This window comes from Paramisgurnus dabryanus, chromosome 13 (genome assembly GCF_030506205.2).
Source record: "Paramisgurnus dabryanus chromosome 13, PD_genome_1.1, whole genome shotgun sequence".
In the NCBI taxonomy this organism is placed as follows: Eukaryota; Metazoa; Chordata; class Actinopteri; order Cypriniformes; family Cobitidae; genus Paramisgurnus; species Paramisgurnus dabryanus.
This window is the reverse complement of record NC_133349.1, coordinates 31,355,989-31,381,374: the sequence shown is the minus strand read 5'-3', so window position 1 is coordinate 31,381,374 and position 25,386 is coordinate 31,355,989. Positions and strand designations below refer to the sequence as shown.

Genomic DNA, 25,386 nt, shown 5'->3' with positions numbered 1-25,386 from the left:
TGGAATTACTGGGAACTGTGTGTATAGCATTAGGTACCAATTTCATAGACATAACCCCCCAAAAAATGTATTCATCACAAAGCCATCACTACTTTCTATAGCAGCACATATGTTGGAAACATGAAATCTTTTCCAGGGTTATTTATGAAAACCTACATCCCAAACAAATGACATAGTAGGCAGATTACAGAGTGTAACCCCGGATTTCCACCCACTGCGGAACGGCTGCGGATCCGCTGCGGAACGGCGACGAAGTCAATCGGTTTTCATTCAAGTCAATGTGTGTATTTCCACTGACTGCGTTCCAAATCCGTCAAAGCTCCGGCCATCCGCAGCCCTCCGGAAACAAATACGCAGAGCTTCTATTTTTGACGGATGCCGGACAGCTCCGCAGGTCGGAGCCATGACTATATCGCGTGATCATACCTGAATTCGCGAGATTTCGTGTTGTGATCTGGGCTGGTCCAGCAAAACGTCATAATTTAACGTCATAATGGGCGAAGACAGAACTAGATATCGCGCGATCATCACGTGAATTTGCGAGACCTCATGGGTCCTTGTCACTTCGGCACGCAGCCGCTCTGCAACAAATACGAAACTGGTGGGTATTGGCGGACGGCGGAGTGCGGAGCCGGAACGCAGCAGAGCCAATCTGCAGCCGCTCCGCAGTTGGTGGAAATCCGGGGTGAAAGTGTTTGTGTGCAGTGAATAAACATACTAACTATCAGTTTGATTCCCAGTCTTTGGTTTATGTTCGGTCATCTAATCAGTGACACTGTTAATAAGCAGGTGATCTAGTTAATGGCTTAACCTTTACCTGGTAAATCAACTACAACCTAAGACTTTAGTTTTGTGTAAAGGTTGGCAATCTTTCAAACAGACTGGCTGTGATTCAGACGAGACGAGTGCAGCCAACAGAAATGTAAAAAGTGATCACTTAGAAAATCAATTCTCTTGCAGTGGGTGCAGACAGAAACGTGTGTTTAGCCGGTGTCCTGACCTTTTATCATCCCCATCAGATTGTTGTCCTTGAGGGTTAGGTTTAGGGGTTGGGGGAGAAATTACTCTTCCTTTCTATGGGAAAAATCTGACAAGGTAATACAAACCAACGTACCAGTGACAACTTTTACCTGAGAATGGAGATACGCTTGTTTTTCTGCAAAAGGAACATTTTAAACAATATGTACACAACAACCGTATGTTGACTTGAGTGTTTATGTAAATTCTGTACAGTCATTCAAGCTGCTTTATTACTGCTTTTCTGTTCACTTAAAGTCTCACTATAATTTTATCATTTAAAACTCATCTTTGAGCATCATAATACCATATATACAAGTTTTTCCTGTGACAGTAATTTCTTTAAACAGCTTGAATGTAACAATACACCCTTGCCTCATTAAGTATACGCAGATCTATAAATGTGCAAATTAGCCCCCTGCCTCTACTTAATCGTACAGCTCGGACCATAGATATAAATACGCAAATTAGTCAGACCATAGATATATACTGTATGTAAATAGATGCTACATTCGGCAGTTTCAGAAACATAACTGCTAAGTTCGGTTTCACACAATGCAAACACGAAATGAGGGTTTGCAGCACTAATCTTTAAGTGCTGATGTTTACAGCACTCACCCTACACGTGTGAGCAGCACAGAAGTACAATCTTGCTAAAATCGTTTCAGAGTCTATGACTACATTCAAACTGCAAACATTAACATACACTGCAAACTGTAGTGCGTGTGCAAAAGAACTATAATGCAACATGGGCATGCACGCGGTAATATGGAAATGAACTGAGCGTGTGTGGTGGACTTCATACGGAGCTGCGCAGACCGGCCAGTAGACACGCTTTACCTCAATTTCATGGGAGCAAGCGATACGACAGCATACGAGCCGAGGCAGTCTGCTCCCGGGTCGGTCATTTGGACAACGCTGCAGGAAAGTCGAACACACTTTTTTGCGTGTTAAGGGCTTTTATGTATAAGGCGATGTGCAACAGACGCTTAATATTTAATGTCTTGATTGTTTTAAGTGGTTTTGCAAAAATGCCGTTAGTGCATATTTCCGCAATAGTGACGCCTATGAACCTAGAATGACGTTAAAGTCGCATTAATTCCGATATGACTGTTCAGACTGATGTTTCATTGCAAAACATCTGACCTTTATCTGATTAAGTAAGTGGCTCAAATCAGAATAGAAGAAAAGATCAGACTCCATGTGGCGTGTGCTGGTCACATTGTCATACTAGAGACACATATGAGCCAAAAATCTGATTTTGATGGCAGTGTGAATGTCGTCTATGTGGCATCCAAAACATAATATCTATGGCTCTGTGTGTAATTGGAAACCAAGGCAATTTTAAATAGTAAAGGGTCCATTGAATTGAACCCTTCAGGATCTTGCCAGAAGTAGTAGGTCATTCGGGTAGTTTTCGCAGTTTTACTGAAAACTATGAATTCGGACATATTACTCACCTCGCCTACTGATTTTTTTTGCCTACTAGTAATTAGTAAACCGTATTTTTCCCACAGTTGGACTTAAAATGCTTTTGTTTTGAATGCTTGTTTGATTCACTTTTATCAATGACTACGTTTACGTGTACACCATTAATGTGATTATTTCCAATAATCAGAGTAAGGACTTAATTGCAATGTTTATCCTTAATGTTTACAGCTAATGATTGTGTTTATTATTCACACATTACCCAATACAGAGGATAAATGATGTACTCATATATACTGTCCACTGTTTTAATTTACTTACGTTAAATCACAAACATTAACAAATATTTTGTTATTCGGTGCCGTGATGAAGACAGAAATATTATGACCGTGCCTGTAATGGTTTTATACGCTGCTGTCACATTATTTTTGCTGTTTCTGGATGAAGGCAGACTGCAGACAGCGAGTCGTGTTGACAGAGTTCACGTAAGACTTCCTAATGTCAAGTTTAAAATAAATTTGCTCTTAAGGTGCTTGACCAAAACACACGCACTTCAGTTAGTGCGGTATAAATGCTGTTTAATGCGATCATACTTGTAATTATGAGCTTAATCGGTTTATTTTTATCAAAGTATTGTGTTTACATGAGGTAAAGAATAGACTGTTTCAGCAGTAACAATATAAACAAACGGCTTTCGTGAACAAACGTAACTTCCTGTAAACTCCGCATAGAATCAAGATCAACAAAGTCAGTTAAGAGTATTTTTTTCTGATAACGAGCAAAATAAACAACACATAGATTACCTTAGTTTAAAGGAGCGGTGAAGAAAAACTCAATTTTAACTTGCTAATTTGTTATATAAGAGATCATCATACTTAAATGAACATCCTACAAGTTTCAGAACTGAAAACGTCCGTGCTACTGAAATATAACAGTTTTTGGCACCAAGCCAGTAAAACAAGCCAGTGTGGAATTCGGAAATCTATGACGTCAAAGTAGAATTGAAGCACCGCCCCATAGCCAAATACAAGGACCACTTTTGAAGTCCCGCCCACAGCTTCGTGTGACACACGTGTGTCTCAATCAGTAAACATGTCTTTAAAGATTGACAAATGTAACCAAAATGACTTTTAAATAAATTTTTTCTGAGAGACTTTTATTTTGACACGGTGATCTGTTATGATAGACTGGAAACGCATTTTCGGTTGTGGAAGAACCGCGTGGGAACAACACAGAAGCTGAATACTTTAATTCGGAGGCTTGGAACATAACATGTAATGCGTGGAAAAAGTTTGCTTTTGAAGAAGTTCCAGCTCGTTTGGGGAGTGTTTGTTAACTTTGTGTACACGGATTCATTTGTAAAGAAGTCGATGCTGGATTTGCAGAGAGAATGTGATTAAAAGCACCACTTATATTGGATCTGACAACAATGACACCGCATTATACACAGTAAGACATTTTACTTTATTTAAGTTACTGCGTTTCACTATTGCTTTGTTAAAAGAGATTGCTTGATATGTCCTGTTGTAACATCCGTGTCTAAACACGTTTGTTTGACTGTTTTAATTTACTAAAAACATTAAACGATTAATAAAGGTACAACACTTAACAATTCGACTCTAATTTAAAGGTAGAAATATACAAAGCTAGTTATAAGGAAGGATTTATCAGCCGCTGTTTAGATTCTGATGCCCGTTTACTGTGTTGTATACGGTAATTTAGGCGAGTTACGTTTGAAAGGTCAAACACTCAACAAAGCTTATTTTTTATCATATGACTGTGGTATTTAACATTACGTGAATGTAAAAGCAACTTCACAAGCACAATCAAAATATACAAAGTTATTGATAAGGATTTATTAGCCGGAGTTTAGATTCTGATGCGCGCTTACTGTGTTGTATACGGTAATTTAGTCACGTCGAGTTTTGTTTCTACTTTACTATACGTATTGTCATTTATGTGTATCATATTTAGCACCCAGAATCTTTTGTGGCTCAAACATATTTGTGTTCGGCTGCTATTTTTTGTATCACATTAATGTTTTTAAAACATTTGCCCACATGTAATGACTGGGAATGAAGCCGTCCAATCATAGCAGTGGTTGTTTACGTCCAGGTCTTCAATGCGGCCCGCCCCTTCAAACGAACCATTTCTCCAGAGAGCCACTAATCCATGTTACAAAATAGCCTATTACTTTTTGCTTTTGATGTTTTTGAATGTAAAAACCACGCAGACATCATAAGTAGACATCAGGCAACAGTATAAAACAATAAAATCGACAAATTCACCGCCCCTTTAAATAATAGCTAAAGCGTATCAAAAAGTACACTTAGCTAATGTTACTATGTAAAATGTGCACTATATGCAATCTTAACTATAGGTTAGCCTCACAATTAATAGCAGTAATCCATGATCACAGTCTTCTCTCATCTTTAGGTAACCATAACATTTTGTTATTTTCAACGAGGTATTTGTTTAAGAGTTCAGTTTTAAACAAATAAAGACCGGAGGTTGGGTTCCGCTCAGACGCATAATCGCGTCAATGCACGTGTGTCTGATTAAACGTCTATAATTGCAATTTTGCCAAAATGCCATTATAGTCACAGTATGAGGGTGCATGTAAACGTAGTCAATGTTAGCATGTTCATAAAGACATTGTGTATCTTAGATTAAATTCGCTCTACTGTTTTGCTGCTGTTTTTCTTACACATTGGACATACTGCTAAAGGGGTGCAGGAATGACGCTTACTCAAAACAACCGCGATCAGATGATTATTTAATATTTGTGTGACAGCCCTATTCACACATTTTGTCAGCACTGGCCTGCACATGTGAGATATTGTTCAGGATTTTAAGAATCATTTGCCAGTTTAAACGTGTCTTATTATTATTAGAAAGCAAAAACATAAACATTTCCACTGCATGTAATATACGTGTAGAATAAAAAATATGGTGGCTGTCAAGAGCATAAGAATGTTTCAAAAGATGGAGCTGACAGTCAGTTTAAAATCATTCTCTAGCGTCTTGTGCTCATTCCAGGGCTTCACACTTACTTTTTCCCCAAGGAGCACATCTGCTCCCAACTTAAAACATTTAGGAGCACATAAAAAATGTAGGGGAACAATGAAAATATACCATATAATGTGCACTTTTTGTATTTTTTTAATAACTGTAATATTTTTGAACTGTATAAACTTTAAGAAAACCTCTATAATAAAATAACAACGGAAAAAAACACATAACAAACCCTCCCTTTGTTTAGACACAAAGCATATCATTGGTTTTCAATTTGCACGCATTTATTTTTAGTCACAAAAGCGAGTGAAAAATGGTTATACTGCTGGCCGAGGTTCATTCATTCATTAATTTATTTAAATGAATCTAGTTGAGTAAGTATTTATAAGTTGACCCATATTAAGTGATGCATGAGAATGAAATAAGCAGGAGGTTACATACAAGCATGGATTTATACCTGTAGCCATCTTTAGCACAATCTTATAACACAAAGCTCTGCATTAAAACACGTAGCCCGTTTTGTCCTAGTAGCTTTGAATCAGTGACAGATAAATGGAGGACAGCTCTTTAATAAAAGCATTTTCCTGTCAACACTGTGTCTGCAGCTCATCAAAGATCCATAAGGATTGCACAGCCTTTCTACAGCTCGTCATTGAGGTCATGTTTCTAAAGCAGCTCTACAGTCTGAATTTCACAAAAACTGCTGGCTTTGATGGGCTTGACCTATTTCTCCTCAAGGTCACTGCATCTATCATTGCAGGATTTTCAGTTTCTTATGTGACCATGACTTGGGAAATAGACATTACGTGGATTCCTGATATGTATTATTAGAGCTGATAATAAAGCTGTGCTCCTGTAGGGCCTCTCTCCATATTGCTATTTCCCCTAAATGCAGGACAACAAAGATTTTTAATTGAAATTGATAGTGCATTGTACGACATGCAGTCTTTTGACATTGTTTTTATTGTACATGATCAGTGTAATCTCAAAGAATAATTTACAAATATGCAAAACAAAGGCTTGTACTCTAAAAATACTTTAGATGTAACAAACAGCAGATAAAGAATTTACAAACGTGTGGAGAGCCAAAACGTTTCAGCACTCGGATAGAGCCGTGAGTTTTTTGAGAAGCATTACTTAAAAAAATTATCATCTCACCATATACAGAGGTACAAATCAACATATACAATAAATCCAAGGGTTATCATTTAAAAAACGTAAAAATAGATGCAATATTTGCATTTTTTTTTTTTTAAAGCAAAACATTTATTTACTTACCAGGCTACAGGCGAATCAGCTCTTTACACCTCCTAACGTCTCATAATTGGTCCTCATTTATGTCCAAAAGACTCGAAAATAATATTTTACATTTTCATCCTTTAACTTTTCATATTTAAAATCGTTTGTGTGCTGCTGCGCATCCATGTTTGTGATAAGCAAATGTGTGTTGTTGTCCCGTTTATAGGCGCATATTTCTAATGCACTCATTAAATAACAAAAACACTATTGCACCATAGACTTTAGGCCAGGTTTTAGTTAGTCAGTGGCATAGTCTATTTTAGTTGTCTTCAAATAGCAAAGCGCCAACAATGCGCCTGAACACATTTCGTTTTCAGACCAGAACGCCCATGGGCGCAAAAATGTGTTCGCTATTTAAACAACATGGTACTGAACGTGAAAATAATAACTGCGCTGGGCTGAAACTAGCAAAAAGCTATTTTGAGGCAACTAAAATAGACTATGCCATTGACCAACAAAAAACCTGGTCTAAAGTCTATGGCGCAATATTGTTTTTGTTATTTAATAAGCGCGTTAGAAATATGCGCCTATAAATGGGACGACAATGCCGGTTTGCTTACCACACATTGGATGTGCAGCAGCACAAAAAGCTTTTAAATATGAAAAAGTGAAGGCGTTAGAAGGCGCAAAGAGCTGCTTCACCTGCAGCCTGGTAAGTAAATAAATGCTTTGCTTTAAACAAATGCATCTGTTTTTAAATGTTTTTTTTTTAATGCTACCTCACGGATTTAGTGTATATGACTCTGTACCTGTGGATATGGTGAGATGGGAAACATTTTTAAGTAATGCTTAGAAAAAATCTCATAGCGCTGTCCCAGTGCTGAAACGGCTCTCCGCACATTTGTAAATTCTTTATCTCCTGTTTGCTACAAATAAAGTATTTTTAGAGTACAAACCTTTTCTTACATTCTTGTAAATTATTTTTTGAAGATATTGGATAGCCATACATTTGCACCAATTAAAAGCCTGCTTTTTTACTTCCATGACTAAAAGAAAACAGGATTTAAAGGTTTTAATAAAAAATAACAGTTTCAATACAAGTGAAAAACAACACAATTATTTAACATTAATCTTAAACTGGGGATCTTCTTCCTCCGCTTAGTTTTTCAGTTTACAAAGTCCATCATCTAAATAGGGATTAGACATAGCACCAGCACAACTTGCTTTTAAAGGGGATGAGAGCTGAGACTCCCATTGGTTTATTGCACGTTACGCCCAAAACACTCATTAGGAGAATATGAACAACCCCTTTCGACCGTGCGCTCGGCGCACAAACCATTTTTCCCGTCGTTAAATTAGCAAAAGTGCATTCGGACACGCCCATTTAGGCCGTGCGCTTTAGACGATGCGCTTAGATCATTAAAATAGGGCCCTAGATGCGTTGTCCCAGAATCTACCCATCTCTGTGTTATTATTGAAACAACACATTTTGTGTTACTTTTAACACTTTACTTTGTTTAACACAAAATGAACAGAAAATGACACATAAGTGTTAAAAGCTTATCACAAAAAAATTTGTAAAAATCAACCCCTTTTTTTCCAAGTGTGTAATGGGTAGGATTAGGAAATGTAGAATAAGGTCATACAGAATAAGACATTAATATGTGATCATAAATACTAATAAACAGCCAATATCCTAGTTATGCTAATAAGCAACTGGTTAATAATGAGTTGGTTCCTAAACTAAATTGTTACTGACATTTGTTAATTTATATTCAATACATTCATACCTTCAGCAGGTTTCTGTTTTTCCAGAGCATCATGTTCTCATTTTTACATCTGATCCGCAATAACAAAGGTCAGTTTGTAGAGCATAGCACTAAAGTAACGCCAAGATACAAAATGATTTTACAAAACAAAACATTGCACTGTTGCTTAGTAGGGGTGTAGCGGTTCGTGTATTCGAACCGGACCGTTTCGGTTCAGGGCTTTCGGCACGGTGCGCACGTGCACCGAAAGTATTTTGTGTGCGCCTGTGCGGAACATAATACGTGCGTTTCCGCACGAACATATTAAGTGGCGGAAGTCTCCGCGTTCAGCGCAAGTCTTCTGTCAAACATATAACATAATTCGGCCCGCAGAAAGATTTTTATTTACTTAGTTGTATATCCGTTTGATTATTGATGTAAACGTTTACGTGTCGTATCTAAAAGCGCATGTTAAACGCGTGTCAACGCGCTGCTTTGTTCTTTCAAAAGTGCGTGAGAGGATGCACGTCTTTCGTTGCTACGCATTCATGAGACGCGCTTTCTGTGACAGCAAGAATAAGGAATGCGTGATCAGATTTTTCATCTGCATATCACGTCAATCATATCATTGTCACAATGCGATCAGCTGGTCGGGACAGAGAAGAGCTGTAACCCGGGCTTACTCAGCTGTTACTCAGCTGCGGAGGGGTTCGTAAGTAAAGTCACAGCTTACATTGATGACACAAGCAAAGATTAGGAGAAACGTGCAAAAGATCAAAGATGGCTATGTATGCAGCTCACTAATCTCAAAATGAGTGTATAATAAGTATATCATCATGTTGCTTGCTATGCAGTTACACATAGAGCAGTAATATTATTTTTATACAGAGATGGTACATAGCCAATTCAATTCTGTGAGTTAAACAATCCAAAATAAATCAAAACAGAAAATTTTTAGTGGCAAAAATGTAGGCTAATAGTTCATAAATGTATTCAGGAATTGAATTTGTTAGTTCAAGGTTTTAGTAGAAAAAGTTTAAGAGAAGGTTAAGATAAGAGTTACCTTCTGTTATAAAATAATGTAAAAAATAACTTTGCAGTAGTATTTTATTTATTATTTTTTCATTTTATATATATTTTATACTTTAATAAAGTGTTTAAAAAAGTGTAAACAAATTGTAAAAAAAAGTTTAAAGTAATAAACAACCTGCAGTTTAATGTTTGCATTTCTCCCTTACTGTACCGAAAATGAACCGAACCGTTGCTTCAAAACCGGGGTTCGCACCGAACCGTGATTTTTGCGTACCGTTACACCCCTATTGCTTAGCATACAAAGATTTGACAAATGCACAAATGTAATGGCTGTAAAAACGTGAGACATTGTTGATAGATGTATTGCTTTCTTCTACCCAACTCTCTCATATGCTTATTAAAAGCTCATATAAGTGCAATATAATATGAGAAAGTCTTATAAAGTATTAGATTGATTTTCATACAATACACCTGAGGAATATTTACATATTTAAGGCCCTTGTTCACAGAAAAAGACATTGAAGTGCCAGAAACTGAGTGAATTTTTTCTGGGCAAAACAGAAAGAAAGGTTTTCCCCTCACTTAGTTTTAATAGGATGTGTGTGCACAGAACTAGAGCTAAAAGTCAAGACAAATTGAAGGTATTTCTGTCTTTAGGAGACTTTGAATTATTGATCTGTGCACAGTAAGCAAGATCGTGCTCTGTGAAAGTAGCAAAATGAGGAGCATCATTAATAAAAGATGGAGGAAGGGTAGAAGTGTTACTCGAAGAATAACTTTATGCTTAAGGAAACAGAAACAAAGTGATTTTTTATTTTACTTTCAGCATCTTTGATCTTTTGACCACAGTCTTTCCTCTGTTTCTTACAAAGAGTTTTCACTAATCGATCTTAACAAACACTGACATGAAAAAGTTGGTGAAGAAGATTGTGTTGCTTATAATAGCTGGACTGTCAGCCTCAGTGCAGTCTAAAGATAGCGCTCTCATGGGAATATATTATGGGATGCTTGTATTATGATTTTTTTTCTCCTTTAAAGCAGGTAACCGTAGGCATTTTAAGGGCAAATTAAATGTGAAGGGCTCTATATTAACTCTTTACTGTGCTTATATCTGAAGGTGAGGGTGGTGTCATGATTCTGTTTAACAAGTGTAGTACAGAAACACTCTTGTAGGCCTTTTAGCACATGGCAAAAACATTATCAAAAAACATCATTGCTACCAAAAAAGTCATATAAAATGTCCTTAAAATCAAATAATGAAATTCATGAATACTCTGATGAATTGCATTGACAGGATTATGCTAAATGTGTGGTCAGATATCATATAAAACATCCAGTTTTATCAGACACATAACCCTTATCATGTTCAAATACACATTTTAAAGGTGCAGTGTGTAAATTTTAGCAGCATCTAGTGGTGAGGTTGCGAATTGCAATCAACGGCTCAGTCCACTCCTCACCTCTTTCTTTTGAAACACATAGAGAAGCTACGGTAGCCACCACCGTCGGAGACAACTTAGTAAAAAAAAGTTTGTCCGTTAAGGGCTTCTCTAGATGCGACTTCCATGTAAGGGGACCCTCGGTGTGTGTAGATTAAAACGTCTCATTTTAAGGTAATAAACACATAACGGTTCATTATGAAAGGTCTTTATTCACCCTTGATAATATAGTTTTGTATATTATTTTGCATAGAGATCCTTTTAAAAATTACACACTGCACCTTTAAGATACGATGAGTGCTGTAAGTAAGTCATCGATATGTGGATTTTCATTAAAATAATAATGTTTAATAGTGTGACTCTGTGGTGCGTTTGACACAGCTGCATTGGTTTTACCAGTGGAAAAGAAATATCTGATTCTGACCCACGGTCTGAGTCCCACCAGTATAGAGGAAATGCAAGAAAACAGCTGTCAGGGTGATCTTAACTCAGAATGAATGATGACAGCACTGATTCTCAGTCTTAATACAATGTACTGTATCCTCCTGAAGCGCATCATTACTGTTACCCTACAGACATAAAACTGCACTCCAATGTGTCATTTATTGTATGAAAGACTCTTTTTAAATGGACCCAGTGTAAAGATGTCACAGAGGACAAACACTGCCGTGATAGAGTTCAATATAAAGCTTTGATTTTATAACCTCATGAAAGAGTGTGCGTGCGTGTGTGTGTGTGTCTGTGTGTATGACAGCAGATTTATGCGAAAAAGACACAAGCTCACCAATGATGCCCATGCGCGCGCTAAATTGTTATTGCAAGAGCATAACAGATCTGCACATGAAAAAGAAAACGTTTTAAACCCCATGCACAACTTTACAGGAGAAAATGTTTGTTTACAGCCTGGTACAAAATTTTTTTTTTTTGGTCTGTATGACAAATGTAAGTGGTGTGAATTTTTTTGTAAGTCATCTGTTTAAATGATATTAAACCTTAAAGTTCTGCATAATTAGGGGCCACTTAAATGACGGGTAAACTGCCCGGGCATGGTTTTAGCAACCAGTAACTGTAGGTTCACCCACATCACGCCTCTTTAACCATTTTTGGTCATCCACGACTGATGCGCAATGACTCACTGCCAAGATGGGGACGGCAGGCTCCGCCAAATATTGTCTTTTCACAAAACTGTGGTTGATGTCACGGACACTACATTTATATTTTTACAGTCTATGGTCCTAACCAGTGCCCGAGCCCCTGTACACGATACACAAATAGAAACTTGCTGTTTGATATCTAGATTATATGGACAGACAGCTATTGCGTTATATTAAAGGCCTTACCAATACCTGTCAGCTACACTGCTGAAGAACCACAGATTGTTATCTCTCTCTCCTTAAAAATCACTGCTAATACCAATAGATTCAGCACACAAAAAGTCAAAACCAATATGTTTATGAAAAATATATGTTTAACTTTTTTCTTTCTTCTTTCTTTCTACTGTAATACAAGGATGTAATATAATGTTACACATCATGTTTTTCCTCAACAGTTAATCAAACATATGTGACCCGTCACGGAAACCAGGGACTCAAGTCGGCAGCACAAGTTTCGAGAAAATGAGAAACAAAGTTTTTTTTTCGAAATTTGTGATTTTCGTTTTATTGCAGAATCTGTTAGTTGAGATCACGTAGAAGCCTCTCCATGTTTGAGATAGCAGTTTTTGTATATTTAAAAGCGTACATTTTGCGGTTAAAATAGGCTTGTTTTTCCGGAGATTCTATCGTGCAGCGGGGGGCGTCATTGTCTGTGTGTATATTTACATACTGTATAAGCTTGTGTTTTCGCCTCCGCCCCCAAAGGGAACAGCGTGACTACTAAATAAGGATAGTTCGCCCAAAAATGAAAATAATGTAATTAATGACTTACCCTTATGTCGTTCTAAACTCGGAAGACCTCCGTTCATCTTCTGAACACAGTTTAAGATGTTTTATCGTTAGATTTAGTCCGAGAGCTTTCCCCTTCATTGAAAATCTATGTATGGTTTCCATGTCCAGAAAGTTAATAAAAACATCATCAAAGTAGTCCATGTGACATCAGTGGGTCAGTAAGATTGTGTTGATGCATCGAAAATACAGTTTGGTCCAAAAATAGCAGAATTACGACTTTATTCAGCATTGTCTTCTCTTCCGGCTCGAGCGTGAAGTCACGTGACTGTAGTGACGCGCTGCCCTGTTCCTCAGACATGTTTGCTAAGTTTTTTTTTTTTTTCAAACTTATAGCCTGCGTCTCCCCAGACTGTAAAGCTCGGGCGCACAAAACAAAAGAAAAAAAAAAGAAGCTGGGGTGGAACGAATAACAGTCAGCCGCATCGTACGTCAGCCGCGTCACTCACTTTATGTGGCGCCGCAGTCGGATGACGTCAAAGTACCGCGAGAGCACTTTACGGAGTAGTTTAATTTCGACTCGCTCTCGCGGTACTTTGACGTCATATGTATGTCAGTTCTTGCAGCGCAGCATGAGTCCAAACACACAGAAGTTACACAGATATCGTTGTATTCTTCATATAATTGGCTACATGTTTTGTCTATCAATATTTTCCATGAAGTCATTGGCTGATGGAGGAACGAGCGAGCCATTGGTAACCTCTCTAAAGGATGTCACGTTTTCGACGGCGCTGTTTGGATGATCTATTATTATACTACTTCCCTATTTTAAATACAAACTTTGAAGGCGGGTTCATGTGTTTAACGGGGTGTAAGCTCATATACCCTTACATGTTACGATTTAAATAGTCTTCAGATTATATATTATATTGTATTACCAGACATTCATGCGAAATCGGATGTAAACAATCTATATTTCACGGATTATACGCATTTGTGGACAAATATGGTCATTGGATAATCTGAAACAGACTGGATTCAACTTGTGATCCCCACAAAGGTAAAAGAGTCATGTTTATTTTTGCGGGTTGTCATTTGGTCATAAAATACTACATATGATGCTAGAACATCTCAAAAAGGGTTTTACAGGGGGCATGGCTTAGCTAAATGAGATGTAAATGAGCCCTATTGTCTCCCCCAGCTGAAAAGAAGAGTCCCTTTCGTCTCGATTTTCTCGGTTTGAGTATTTCTGAGTTCCTATATTCAAATGGCCACAACTTCTCCAAATCTTATCAGATTTCCATGTGTTACACATCGTTGGAAAGCTTAGAAACTGCACTTTCAGAATCTGTGAATAACTCAAAATGCCCAGATCCGACTTGTGTCCCTACTTTCCGTGACTGGTCACATATACTTAAGACATAACAGATTATCTTTGCATAAATACTCGTAAAGATAGATATTTTTATTTGCTTAATAACACTTTTAACATCAAACAAGCACTTTATTTCTCATTCCTGCATGTTTACAAGCGAAACCAAAATATCAGACCCAAGTGCTTTTCTTTTGATGGACACATATCCTTTGTATTAGGAACTATTTAGGAAGGTACACCCTTCTCAAAACGATACAAATAAAGATCATTTTAGACTATTTGGAGCATTGGAATCGCTAGACAAGGGCTTAATTTACTTATTTTTATGAAAACCTTAAATTCAACCATTTATTTAGTTTGTTTGCCTGTAGCTCAGTATAGACCTTTTGCGTGTTTGCAAACAGAGATGTTTTGTGGGCGGAGCCCAACTGGTGGCAGAAAGTGACAGCTCCGCAGTAGGGTTGTGAAGTGTTTTAGCATTAAACTGATTTTTATGGATCCGGTGTTCTGTCCAAGTCTGTTTCACCTATGTTTAGTTTAATGGTTGTCATAGCGTTTTTGTCACGTTATGTTTATTTTTTTAGATAAATAAAAGTTTAAATGGCTTGGCTACTGATATATGTGCATATATGTAATGTATATGTATTGTTCTTTATTGGTAAATCAATTATTTTTACAGTATGAATCGCTAAAGTACATATCAGAGCAATACTATCATGTGTTATATATAATATCATTTATTAAAAATGTTCCTGTTTTCGATTATTTCTTATTTACATTTATAGCCAACGTATTTGCTCTAAAACTATTATAAAACTATTTTGTTTACATACAAATTAATATGCTTTGGCCTGTTTATATATTAATAACACTTTACATCATGTGTGTGTGTGTGTGTGCTATATTTATTAAGTATGTAAACATCATAATTTTAGAACAAACAGGAAGAAAACATAAGCTAAGATAGAAGGTAAAAATAAGTAATAAGAAATGGAAAAAATATGAAACATTAAATAAATTGTGATATTATTGATGTTACGAACTCATTCAAATCTTTGATCCTTCTAAATAAATTATAAACGTAACATGATGAAAATGCTATAAGAAACACATAGAGGGAACAGACTTTGACAGAACACCGGATATCTTCTCTAAATATTTTCTATTCAAATTATTCATAGATTTCCAAATGATTTCATCACACCAGTCTTTTCGTTTCAGAGCTTATTGCAAACATAAACACCTACGTTTATCTTCAAATGGTTTCTTCGATGACGGTATACTATAAAAATGAAGGTCATCTTTTTTTGGCATTCCTATTCTGACACTTGACAGCACAACAAGACATTTTTCTAATGAGTTATCTTGCTCGTTTCACTCGTGTCTCATTCATTTCCACTGTTTTTCTGCCATCACATTGCGCATGCAGCTTGCAGTGACGTAACTGTGACGTCTACTTGCAAAAGGTCTATTAGACACGCATTCAATTCAACAATTTTTGTGTTATGATCTATTTTCTGTGTTATACATGCTGTGCTTTGAAATTTGCATCATTGTAAAACTGCTTTGAAGGTTTATGTAAATAAAGGTGCATTGACTTACTGTCTATGGAGTGCACTCAATACTATCTTTTATTCCATGTCTCTTAAGGTCGAATCGACACAGAGTATGATACGCATACTCGGCCTCTCTGCTACTCTGCCGAATTATCTGGATGTGGCATCTTTCCTGCATGTGAACCCTTTCATTGGACTGTTCTACTTTGATGGTCGTTTTCGTCCTGTTCCACTTGGCCAAAGCTTTGTGGGCATCAAGACCACAAATAAGGTATCCTGCCCTTTAACACATGCCAGGATAAAATCTAAATATATTCTATTTCTAATAATGGAAAAACTATTTGTTTGTTGTCACAGATCCAGCAACTTCATGATATGGAGGAAGTGTGTTATGATAAAGTCCTACAGCAGATCAAAGCAGGACACCAGGTACAGTAATGTCCCTACTCCTAAATCCTGCCTCATGCCCCTCAATTAACCCTGATCATAATCCTAATTCCTAACCTTAGCACTATTCGGATGGTATTAGTTTTCCAAACAATATTTGAGTTTTTAAGTGTCCCCCACGCTGTCTGTGATGTTATGTACCGATTTGGATGGGACTTTAATTTACAGGCTATTCCAGAGGTGGGAGTGTCTGTTTGGTGCGTTTGGACATTGCTGAAGATTGTGTGCTCTGGATACACCTGTTTGTGATGTTTGACTTTTTTTGAGAGAAAAACACAGACATGGCCGATTCGAAAGGGATTAAATACACAGAGGACCTCTGAGAAGCACGATTTTCTCAGAGGTCCCCCCTGTAATCCCGTCTGAATACGGCTCTTATCTGATATTCTTAACCACAGCCTGCAAAGCTACATTTTGACTACTGTCTTAGTTTAAACATTAACTGTTGATCTTTGATAAACTGTCCTGTCCTTTTATCGGTCTTTGATCCTTAATCCACTCCTAACCCATTCTCCTACTTTTTCCATGTTTAACCAAACCACACATTTGAGCCTTGGCTTTAAATATTTGACTTAAAGGTGACGTAGATTGTAAAACTGTTTTGACGTAGGCATAGATGAATAATAAGAGTAATATTGTGAGCCTCAAAAACGATTGTTTCCCTCTTATGTGAACGTCGTGCATGTAAAAGACCACTGGAAAACAGACCAATGTCAACATAACATAAACTGACGTCACAGTCGAGATGTACACCCCAACATTAAATGACACATTAAATTAATTACAATGTTGTTACAATGCTAAAACAAAGTTGTGACTTCTGCGTTAGCACTATATGCTAATTTATGCTATATGCTAGCTTACAGTTTACAATTTTCCAGGTCCATACTGAAAAAAACACAAACTTACCAATAACAAATGTCAAATGTCTTGAATAATTGATTATTCCTCAAAATCTGTATCTTTGTCTGATACAGACTCAAACATAAGGTCTTTTTGCACACACAGAGACCTACAGAAGGAGCTGCTCTGAGAAACAGCCAATCAGAGCAGAGCTCAACATTATTATTCATGACCACTTCTATGTAGATGTCAGAGAACAATTTAACATATTATTTACATGCATTCTTTGGCACCTTTAAATTCTGTATCCTTGCCCATTCGAACCTTTCGTCTAGCCTGGATTATAACCTCTACTCAAACTCTAGTCTTAAACCTTAAGATATGTGTGCGCCGCAAAAATGACGTCAACGCGGAGTGGGTGGTCGTGCGCGTTGGGTGCGCGAGACCCCATTTTGCGTGGAGGTGTGCACAGCAATTTTTTTAACTGCGACCGCTTTGCATCCGAAAATGATCAAACAGGCAAGCCTGTGACGTATCTCTTTGATCAATCCATGCTAAACAATGCATATACTATTTAGCTGACACTCTGGAAGTAAAGTATGGAAACCAGGGTTTCCCGCAAAAAATTTGTTAGTCAAGGTGGTAGGGTTGGGCAGGTGGGCGGGGCCAAGGACGTGGCAATCAAAGGGGCGGGGCGTATGCTTCATGATGAAAATTTTAATATTTTAATTAAATAAATAAATAAAATATTAAACACTCAAATTAAACTTAATTTTGAAGAAACTATGACAAAAAATGAACACATACTAGATTATTAATGAATTTTTATGTTTTTAACAGATACCTCTAATGGGAATAGCTGCGTTATGAAGTGAAACTAAAGGGTTAATAAACACAAACTAAAGCAAATGTTGTAGAATGTCTGGCAAATGATAGATATTTTTTTTATCAACTGGCTAGTTATCCTCCAGACAGTGACGGTCCGGACCACGTCTTTCTTATTTCGGCCGTGTGGCGCGTTTTTTTTGGACAAGTTAGTTAATGCGGTAGGGTTTCCAAGCTTAGGCCGGCCGCCTTAACTGAAATATGCTGCGGGAAACCCTGGAAACTTTGCAGTTTAACACACAAATTATTTTACATTTGATTCAGAATTTTGGCTTACATTTGAATTGAATAAACAACTGGACGAGGAATTAAATACAAACCTTAAAATGTCTGTACTGCTTGTTTAGTAAAAACGTTAATGAAATGATAATTTTTAATAGACTTTTACAGCTCACATGATCAAAAAGTATGCCGGCGTGCGCATTTGGGCAACAGAAGTGGTGTTGTTTCCCAGTGGTTCTAACGTGTTAGCAACACAGAAAGTTTATTAAAACAGTTTCCCAGCATCAAAATGTCTGGTTGTTGCGTTAGGTTGCACTAATATAATATACTAATATACGTATATATGTATCCGGCAACTTTATATTTGGTCATCTGATAACGTCTTCTCTCCGCTCCACTACACGGATCTGGTAGCTGTGTTAAAAAAGTTTGATAACTTTCTCTGTTTGTTTTGCTACACTGCTGATTCTTGACGTTCCTCCTTTGCCAAAATGCACGTGCATACGTTGCCACATAATCATTGTGTACAAACAGTAAAAGGGTCTATAAAGACATATTTAAGAGAGTGTTGTTTTATTCATGTTCTTATATTTATATATCAAGACACTTAAGCCCTAGTTGCTCTAGAGGCGTGCGACCTCTGACATATATAGCAATCGTAAGTCGCTTTGGATAAAAGCGTCAGCTAAATGAATAAGAATAAGTAAGTTCTGATGTTCAAAGACGACTTCTATCCTCTTCATTGTGTTTGTTTTTGACTTGATTGCTCACGTCGCCCCCTGGTGGTTCATAGAAAAGTGCAACAGTGAGTGAGGCAGCTGTAAACGCATCGTCAGTTTGTTGACACGTCAACCCAATTCAGAACCTCATTTATCCACCTTACCAGTCCAAACTCTCCCACAATCCAGACTCCATTCATTTGTTTTAAATGAACCACTTTGTGTTCAGTTGCTATTTAACGGTGTGTCTTTGCTTCATGTAAGTTCTAGCAGTGTGGTAGACCTGCTGGCACCAGTCAGCATTATGGCTTCTATCATCATTCCATTCTTTTGTATGTATCGCTGCATTTGATCTGTGATCCTGATCACCATTTGTCTTATGAAGTATGCTCAGTCTTCTCAAGGAGAAATGCAATGAAAGGCCACGAACAAGGCCGTCCTAGTAAGGTTTAATTGAAAATCATCGGGCCTGCATTGGAGCGCTGAAGGTCAGGGGCTCTGCGGTAGTCTCGCTCTGCTGTGGTGTAACGTGCCCTTTGCCTTTTCCTGAACTCAATTTCTAAATCTCATAAATCTCAGGACAACCGCACTCTTACCACTGCATCACCTCCCAACCTTGCAAATGCATTTTCTGTTTGATTTATTCATGTTTTTTTTTGTGTATGTGTGGCTTTAAGATGCTGCCCATGATCTTTCTCGTCCCCAAGGTTGCATGAGTTACACATGTAGCTGCGCTTACTGGTCCAACTGTTTGGAGTCTCCTAGATAGTCTTACGTTTGAGAACAGGGATTAAGTTAATGGCCATGGTGTAAGATAAGCTTGTACTGATGAAGAACTGCATGGTTAACAGATAAAGATTTAGTCAATACCAAAGCATCAGACATACTGTCCAGATGAACTTTGTGATGAACTTTATCTCTGGTTACTTGTGTATACCCAAACTCTATATTGTGAATAACACTTTTAATAGGTGCATAGTAAACAGAGAAGAAGCTGAGTTAGGTGATTTTTAATGGCTAAGAGATGTTTGTTATGTAGAGGATAATTGTAGACAGCTGTGTTGTGATGACAGGTGTGTTTATTTATATCACTGTTTTACAACTCTAAAAATCTCGAAAAGTGTCTCATCCTCAGATATTAAACATCAGTTTACCTGAACCATTATAATTGGGTAAAAGGTCTTTCTTCACCCAAATATGAACGATTAGTCATTGTTTACTCACCCTTGTGTCATTGAAATCCTCTTTCTGTCAGAATCCTTCCAGATCCTGTTTGTATTTAGATCTAGTTTAGCATGGCAGGGTTCTGACAGTACATATGTTCTTTGTGGGGGAGGCGTGGTTTTAGTATTGGTTTATTCTGACCACGCATTTCCCGGGTCTTGTCACTTTTTCCCCGATCTCTTACTTGTAATGATTTCCAGGTGTATGTCATTTACTTTGTCCCTATTTATTGTCCTTGTGTTTGCTGTTCTGTGCACGTTCGTCTTTTCACATATCCTGTTGGTTCCTGTGCGAGTTTGGTGAAGTCTTTGCTTGTTTTATGTTTGAAAAGTTTATTGTTAGTTTTGTTAAGTTTAGTGTCAGTTTAGTGTCGTGTTTCCCTTGTCTTGTTTTGCCCCCTTGTGGGTTTTGTTTTCCCTGTTTACCCTGTTATTTAATTTATAAATTCCTTTGTCGTTAACGTCTGCATTTGGGTTCGTGTCTTCAGTGTTCAAAATCCTTGACAGATTTTTATAAATAAATAAATGTATATATGTATTTTTTTATTATTTATTGGTTGATTGACCATCATCAATGGTGACCACCTCTTCACAATCTTCTCAAATATAAATCCATGTGACTTGTGCTGAATATTTCAAGTGTTCTTGCACGCTGAAAAATAAAGGCAGCATGAAGTTAAAATAACTTGGTTTTGCAAGTCAATTCAACATACTATTTTAAGTTCTGACCTATGAATAGTTGAAATAACTTATAAAAAAATAGTAGAAGTTATTTAACTTATTTTTTTTTTTACTAATTTTAAGTAGCATAAAAGTATATGTTGGTTTGACAAAGATGCTGCATTTTTTTTTTAAATGCAGTTTTGGTAAAAAGCAGACTTAAATCTAATTCATTATTTTATGAAAGTCTTGACATGTTTTTATTAAGATGTTCACAGATGAACCATAATGGATCTAAACAACACAAGTGTAAACAATGACTCAATTTTGGCTCTTAAACACTACACTAAGGGGTTGTGTACACCAAAACTTTTACGCCCGCGGCCGGCGCATGTTTTCAATTGTTTCCAATGGAAGCTCGGCGTTTTTCAAATAAGCCAGCAGCTAGCGGGTTTTTTCCGCGCTGAAAACCGGCGCTCAGCGTTTTTTCCGCGCTCGGCGCTGAGCGTCGAAAGTTGAAAGAGATTCAACTTTGGGAGAAAAGCTCCGCTCGTCAATGTCAGTTCTCACACGGCCACCCAATCACAGTGGAGGAGGGGCGGGACATTACCACAGCAACCAACCGGCTCGCAGCTGAAGTATCACAGCTGTAAAAGCGCTCAGCTGAAGAAAGCTGGCACTCAGCTGAAAAACAGCTTGCATTCGGCATCCTCAAGGCGTTTTCAGCCGCGTTTAAAAGTTTTGGTGTACACAACCTCTAAGGAATCTTTGAAGAAAGTAAAGCTCTGTCAGTGTTGGTTAGCACTTAGCCATAGAAGAAGCATTTTTGGTTCCTCAAAGAACCATTTACTCAAAGGTTCTGTGTAGACTAACTTCTTTCTAATCTGAAGAACCTTTTTTTCACTACAAAGTGAAACCTTTTATGTGACAGAAAGGTTTTTCATGTGTTTAAGGTTCTTTATTGAACCATTCAGCCAAAAATGGTTCCTCTACGGCATAGGTCTGCACCTGGGGACCCACTATCTTGCTACGTTTAGTTCCAGCCCAGCTCCAAAACACCTGCCTATAATTTACAAGTGATCCTGAAGTTTTGGATTAGCTTGTTCAGGTGTGTTTGATTAGGGTTGGAGCTAAACTCTGCAAAAACTGGGAACAATTTTACTTTTCAAAATGCTTTTTTTGGGGCACTGATTATAACCGGATTCAGAGTAGGATCTAACCAGTACAATATAAACTACCCATGACATTCTTATGACAAGGGTATTTTTATTAGTAAAAAGCATCCAACATGTTGTAAAAGCCATGTAGACACACAGTTTATACCTTTACCATAAACATGTTACAAGACATAAACATCCATAAACGTGTTATTTTCTCAGCAATGATAAAACCATTACTCAAGTGTTTTAGTTTAATGCACGAATTGCACGATTTTCTTCATTCTACAAGAAATTTTGAGTTTAATTTAATTTATTTTAGCTTATTTAAATCTCTGTATTTGAATTTTAGCCATCATGAATTTCAGCATGCATAAATCAACTGTGTTGTTTTAGTGTTTGTCTTTATTTAATGCAGTTGTTTTTGTTATCATTGTTGTTTATTATTTATGTGGTGAAGTTAAGAGCTTATCTATTCACTCAATGAGAATTGATTACTATCACCATTATTGAGATTTGTGTATTAAGTGTTAAGTGATGAAGTCTTGGTGTGAAGTTGAAATCTTTGCTTTGCTTGAGGTTTCCTTTGCTTGGCAAGGTGGCCTTTTTTCGAGAGGCAAAGATTGAAGAGTTCTCTGAACATTTATAAAACTATGTAAAATATGACGTGTGAAATAAGTTATATTGTTAACTGACCATTTAACTGACAGGAAATGTTAATCTAACAAGAATATATTGCTGGAACGAGACATTTTACGCTCAGTGAACTTCCTGTTCGGCAATCTTAAGTAGATTTAACTTAGTTGTTTGTTTAACAAGACAAAATTGACATTTTTAGGGCAGCGAGTTACAGTATGTTTTATTATTATTTATTTTTTTAAGTTGAATCAACTCATCTGGGCAGTTTTATTCATGACACTGAACATATCTAATATACATGCTTTGTTTAATGTAGTTATTGCTCTAAAAATAGTCAATACAATAATATGTGTGAGGGGTGTAAATGACATCACAACCCATCATACATTCATAATGACACTTCATATTTTTACTATGAAACTTTGTGTCTGTCATAAATCCACGCTGCTGAAGTATCCATGCCAAGCATTCACAAAATAACATCCATTTGCTCTTTTAAGTCTGCAAAAGTCTTAAATCAGATATTAATAATCAAATTTCATATAAGAGATAATCTGTCAATAATCTGTTAAACATTCACAGCAAACACATGACAGTGGCTCTTATTAAGTTTAATTTGTTTTGTATTTAATTCAGAACATTGCTTTAATTTCCCTTCTGCTTCATTTCAAACGGCTGAACTTTGCTGTTTACTGTTGCATTGTATTAAGAAGTAAACGTGCAATCTTTCTGAGATTATAAGAGAATAGTGAAGTGTTTTATAAGCTAAAGCTGAAGTGATTACAGGTCGCTCTCTATTTAAGGCACAGTGCCAGTGTGGTGCAGTGGGGAGCGACTCTCTCTCGCCCGCTCGCTCTCTCTTTTTCTCTCAGCTTGATATTAAATTGTCAGAAGTGGCTGTGACATATATTAATTTCATGTGGGAGCATGATGGATTGAATTTTCTTTATGAAATGCCCCCTTAGCCCCCCTGTCGGCCCAGCGTTTGCCAGACAGGAGGCAGATGGAGCTTTTTATACGCTTCCATCGGCAGCGGTTACTGTAGGCCGCTCGTTCGCAGCTCGGCAATGATGAAAAAGTCTAATAAATAATATTTGCTGCAGAGGTCTCTATGGAGGAGAACTCCTCTCTACCTGTGCCATCGAGGTGGAATATAAAGAGAGATTTCAATTCAATCTCAATGCCTATGTTTACAAGATGAACAGTTTGTCTGATTGTACTGCATCTGTACACACACATTTGTGTTTGGCATGCTGGAGTGGCGTACGGATGGACAGAAGTTAAATGAAGAGATTTATATCTCTATGGGATGGTACACATTTTGCATCTATAACTGCAACACTTCCCTCCTTCTTTCCAACGCATATCGACACGGCATTCTGAAAAGTTGAAGTATATTTAACTGGATGCGGCTCCACCTCGCCCCAAAAAAAAGAGCTGTCACGACTGTGTCACTCTCTATTTGAGTGCATTTACCACATAGCTACATTCAAAATAATGTATTTGCGCCCACAAAAGACGTGTTGTTCTGTATTACTGATGTTGACCATTGACAGTCACTCCAGCTGCTTATTTCATTGGTAACACTGTACAATAAGGTTGTATATTATAAATGCAACCTTTTTGTAAATGTTTTTTATTTAATATAAGGCAGATGTCATTCAGAAACTATTTCCGCAAAGTATATTTTCTTCTTATATTTTTTTTTTTTTTAAGTCTCTTTATAGTCAGATTAAGTACAGTGAATTGTGATATGTACTGTATGAGTTCATGATAAGTTGGTGTTGGTTTGAAATAGTTTTCCCAAAGATCATATAAAGTTCTCCAGCACAGTGTTGTTTCTTTGCGTGATGTATTGAAACAGAAGGTTGGAGGAGATATCTCATATCCTGTACTTTACACCACAGCTATGTCATGATTAGCTATTTGCTATTGCTAGTCCGTGTTATTCATCATATATGAAGAGGAACATTCTTGTGCTAGAGAGTCTTTATAACACTTTTAAAATTGTTGTGTTAAAACTACACATTCACATGTGTAAAAAATGAACACTTCCTTTCTTAGGGGCAGGACACACCAAAGCTTTTTTACACGTCTGAAACGCCTGGCAGATGCCAACTGGAAGCTTTATGTCAGCTGACTGGCAGCTTTTTAGCTGTGATACTTCTGCTTTGTTTATCAATCATTGTACGATGCACTGATTAGTTGTCGTGGTATTTGTCCCACCCCCCACCACTGTGATTGGGCGGTTGTGTGAGAACTGACATTGACAAGCTGTGCTTTTTACCCAAAGTTGAATATTTTTCCACTCTCTGACCTCAGCGCTGAGCTCGGAAAAAATCTGCGTTTCCATATGAAAAATAAAAAACATATGCCGGCCACGGGAATAAAAGCTTTGGTAAAAGCTTAGGTGGCGTGCACACCACAGCTTCTACGGCCGCGGTCAGCTCATGTTTTCTGCATTTTTCTCGCTCAGCGCAGAGCGTTGAAAGTTGAGTGTTTTCAGGTGCATAAAAAAGCTTTGGTGTGTACCGCCCCTTATGGGTTGTGCACACCAAAACTTTTAAACACGGGTGAAAACGCCTGGAGGACACAGAATGCCAGCTGTTTTTTCAGCTGGGCGCCAGCTTTTATCAGCTGGGTGCTTTGGTAGCTCTGATACCTCAGCTGTGAGCCGGTTGGTTGCTGTGGTAATGTCCCACCCCTCCTCCCCTGTAATTGGACGGCCGTGTGAGATCTGACATTGAGTGGAGCTTTTCATACAAAGTTGAATATTTTTCCACTCTTGGCGCGCAGCATTCAGCGCGGAAAACACGGAAGAAAACTGCTAGCTGCTGGCTTATTTAAAAAACGCAGAGC

General features: G+C 37.4%; 1 protein-coding gene across 1 annotated transcript in view; it reads left to right on the top strand.

Annotated features, from left to right (window-relative positions):
• The window catches only part of ascc3 (activating signal cointegrator 1 complex subunit 3), a 294,060-nt gene that overhangs the window by 151,454 nt on the left and 117,220 nt on the right, over nt 1-25,386 (top strand). The window contains exons 12-13 of the mRNA XM_065246358.2: nt 15,827-16,003; nt 16,090-16,161. Coding sequence (XP_065102430.2) covers nt 15,827-16,003; nt 16,090-16,161 — 249 coding nt within the window. The remainder of the gene's footprint in view (nt 1-15,826; nt 16,004-16,089; nt 16,162-25,386) is intronic.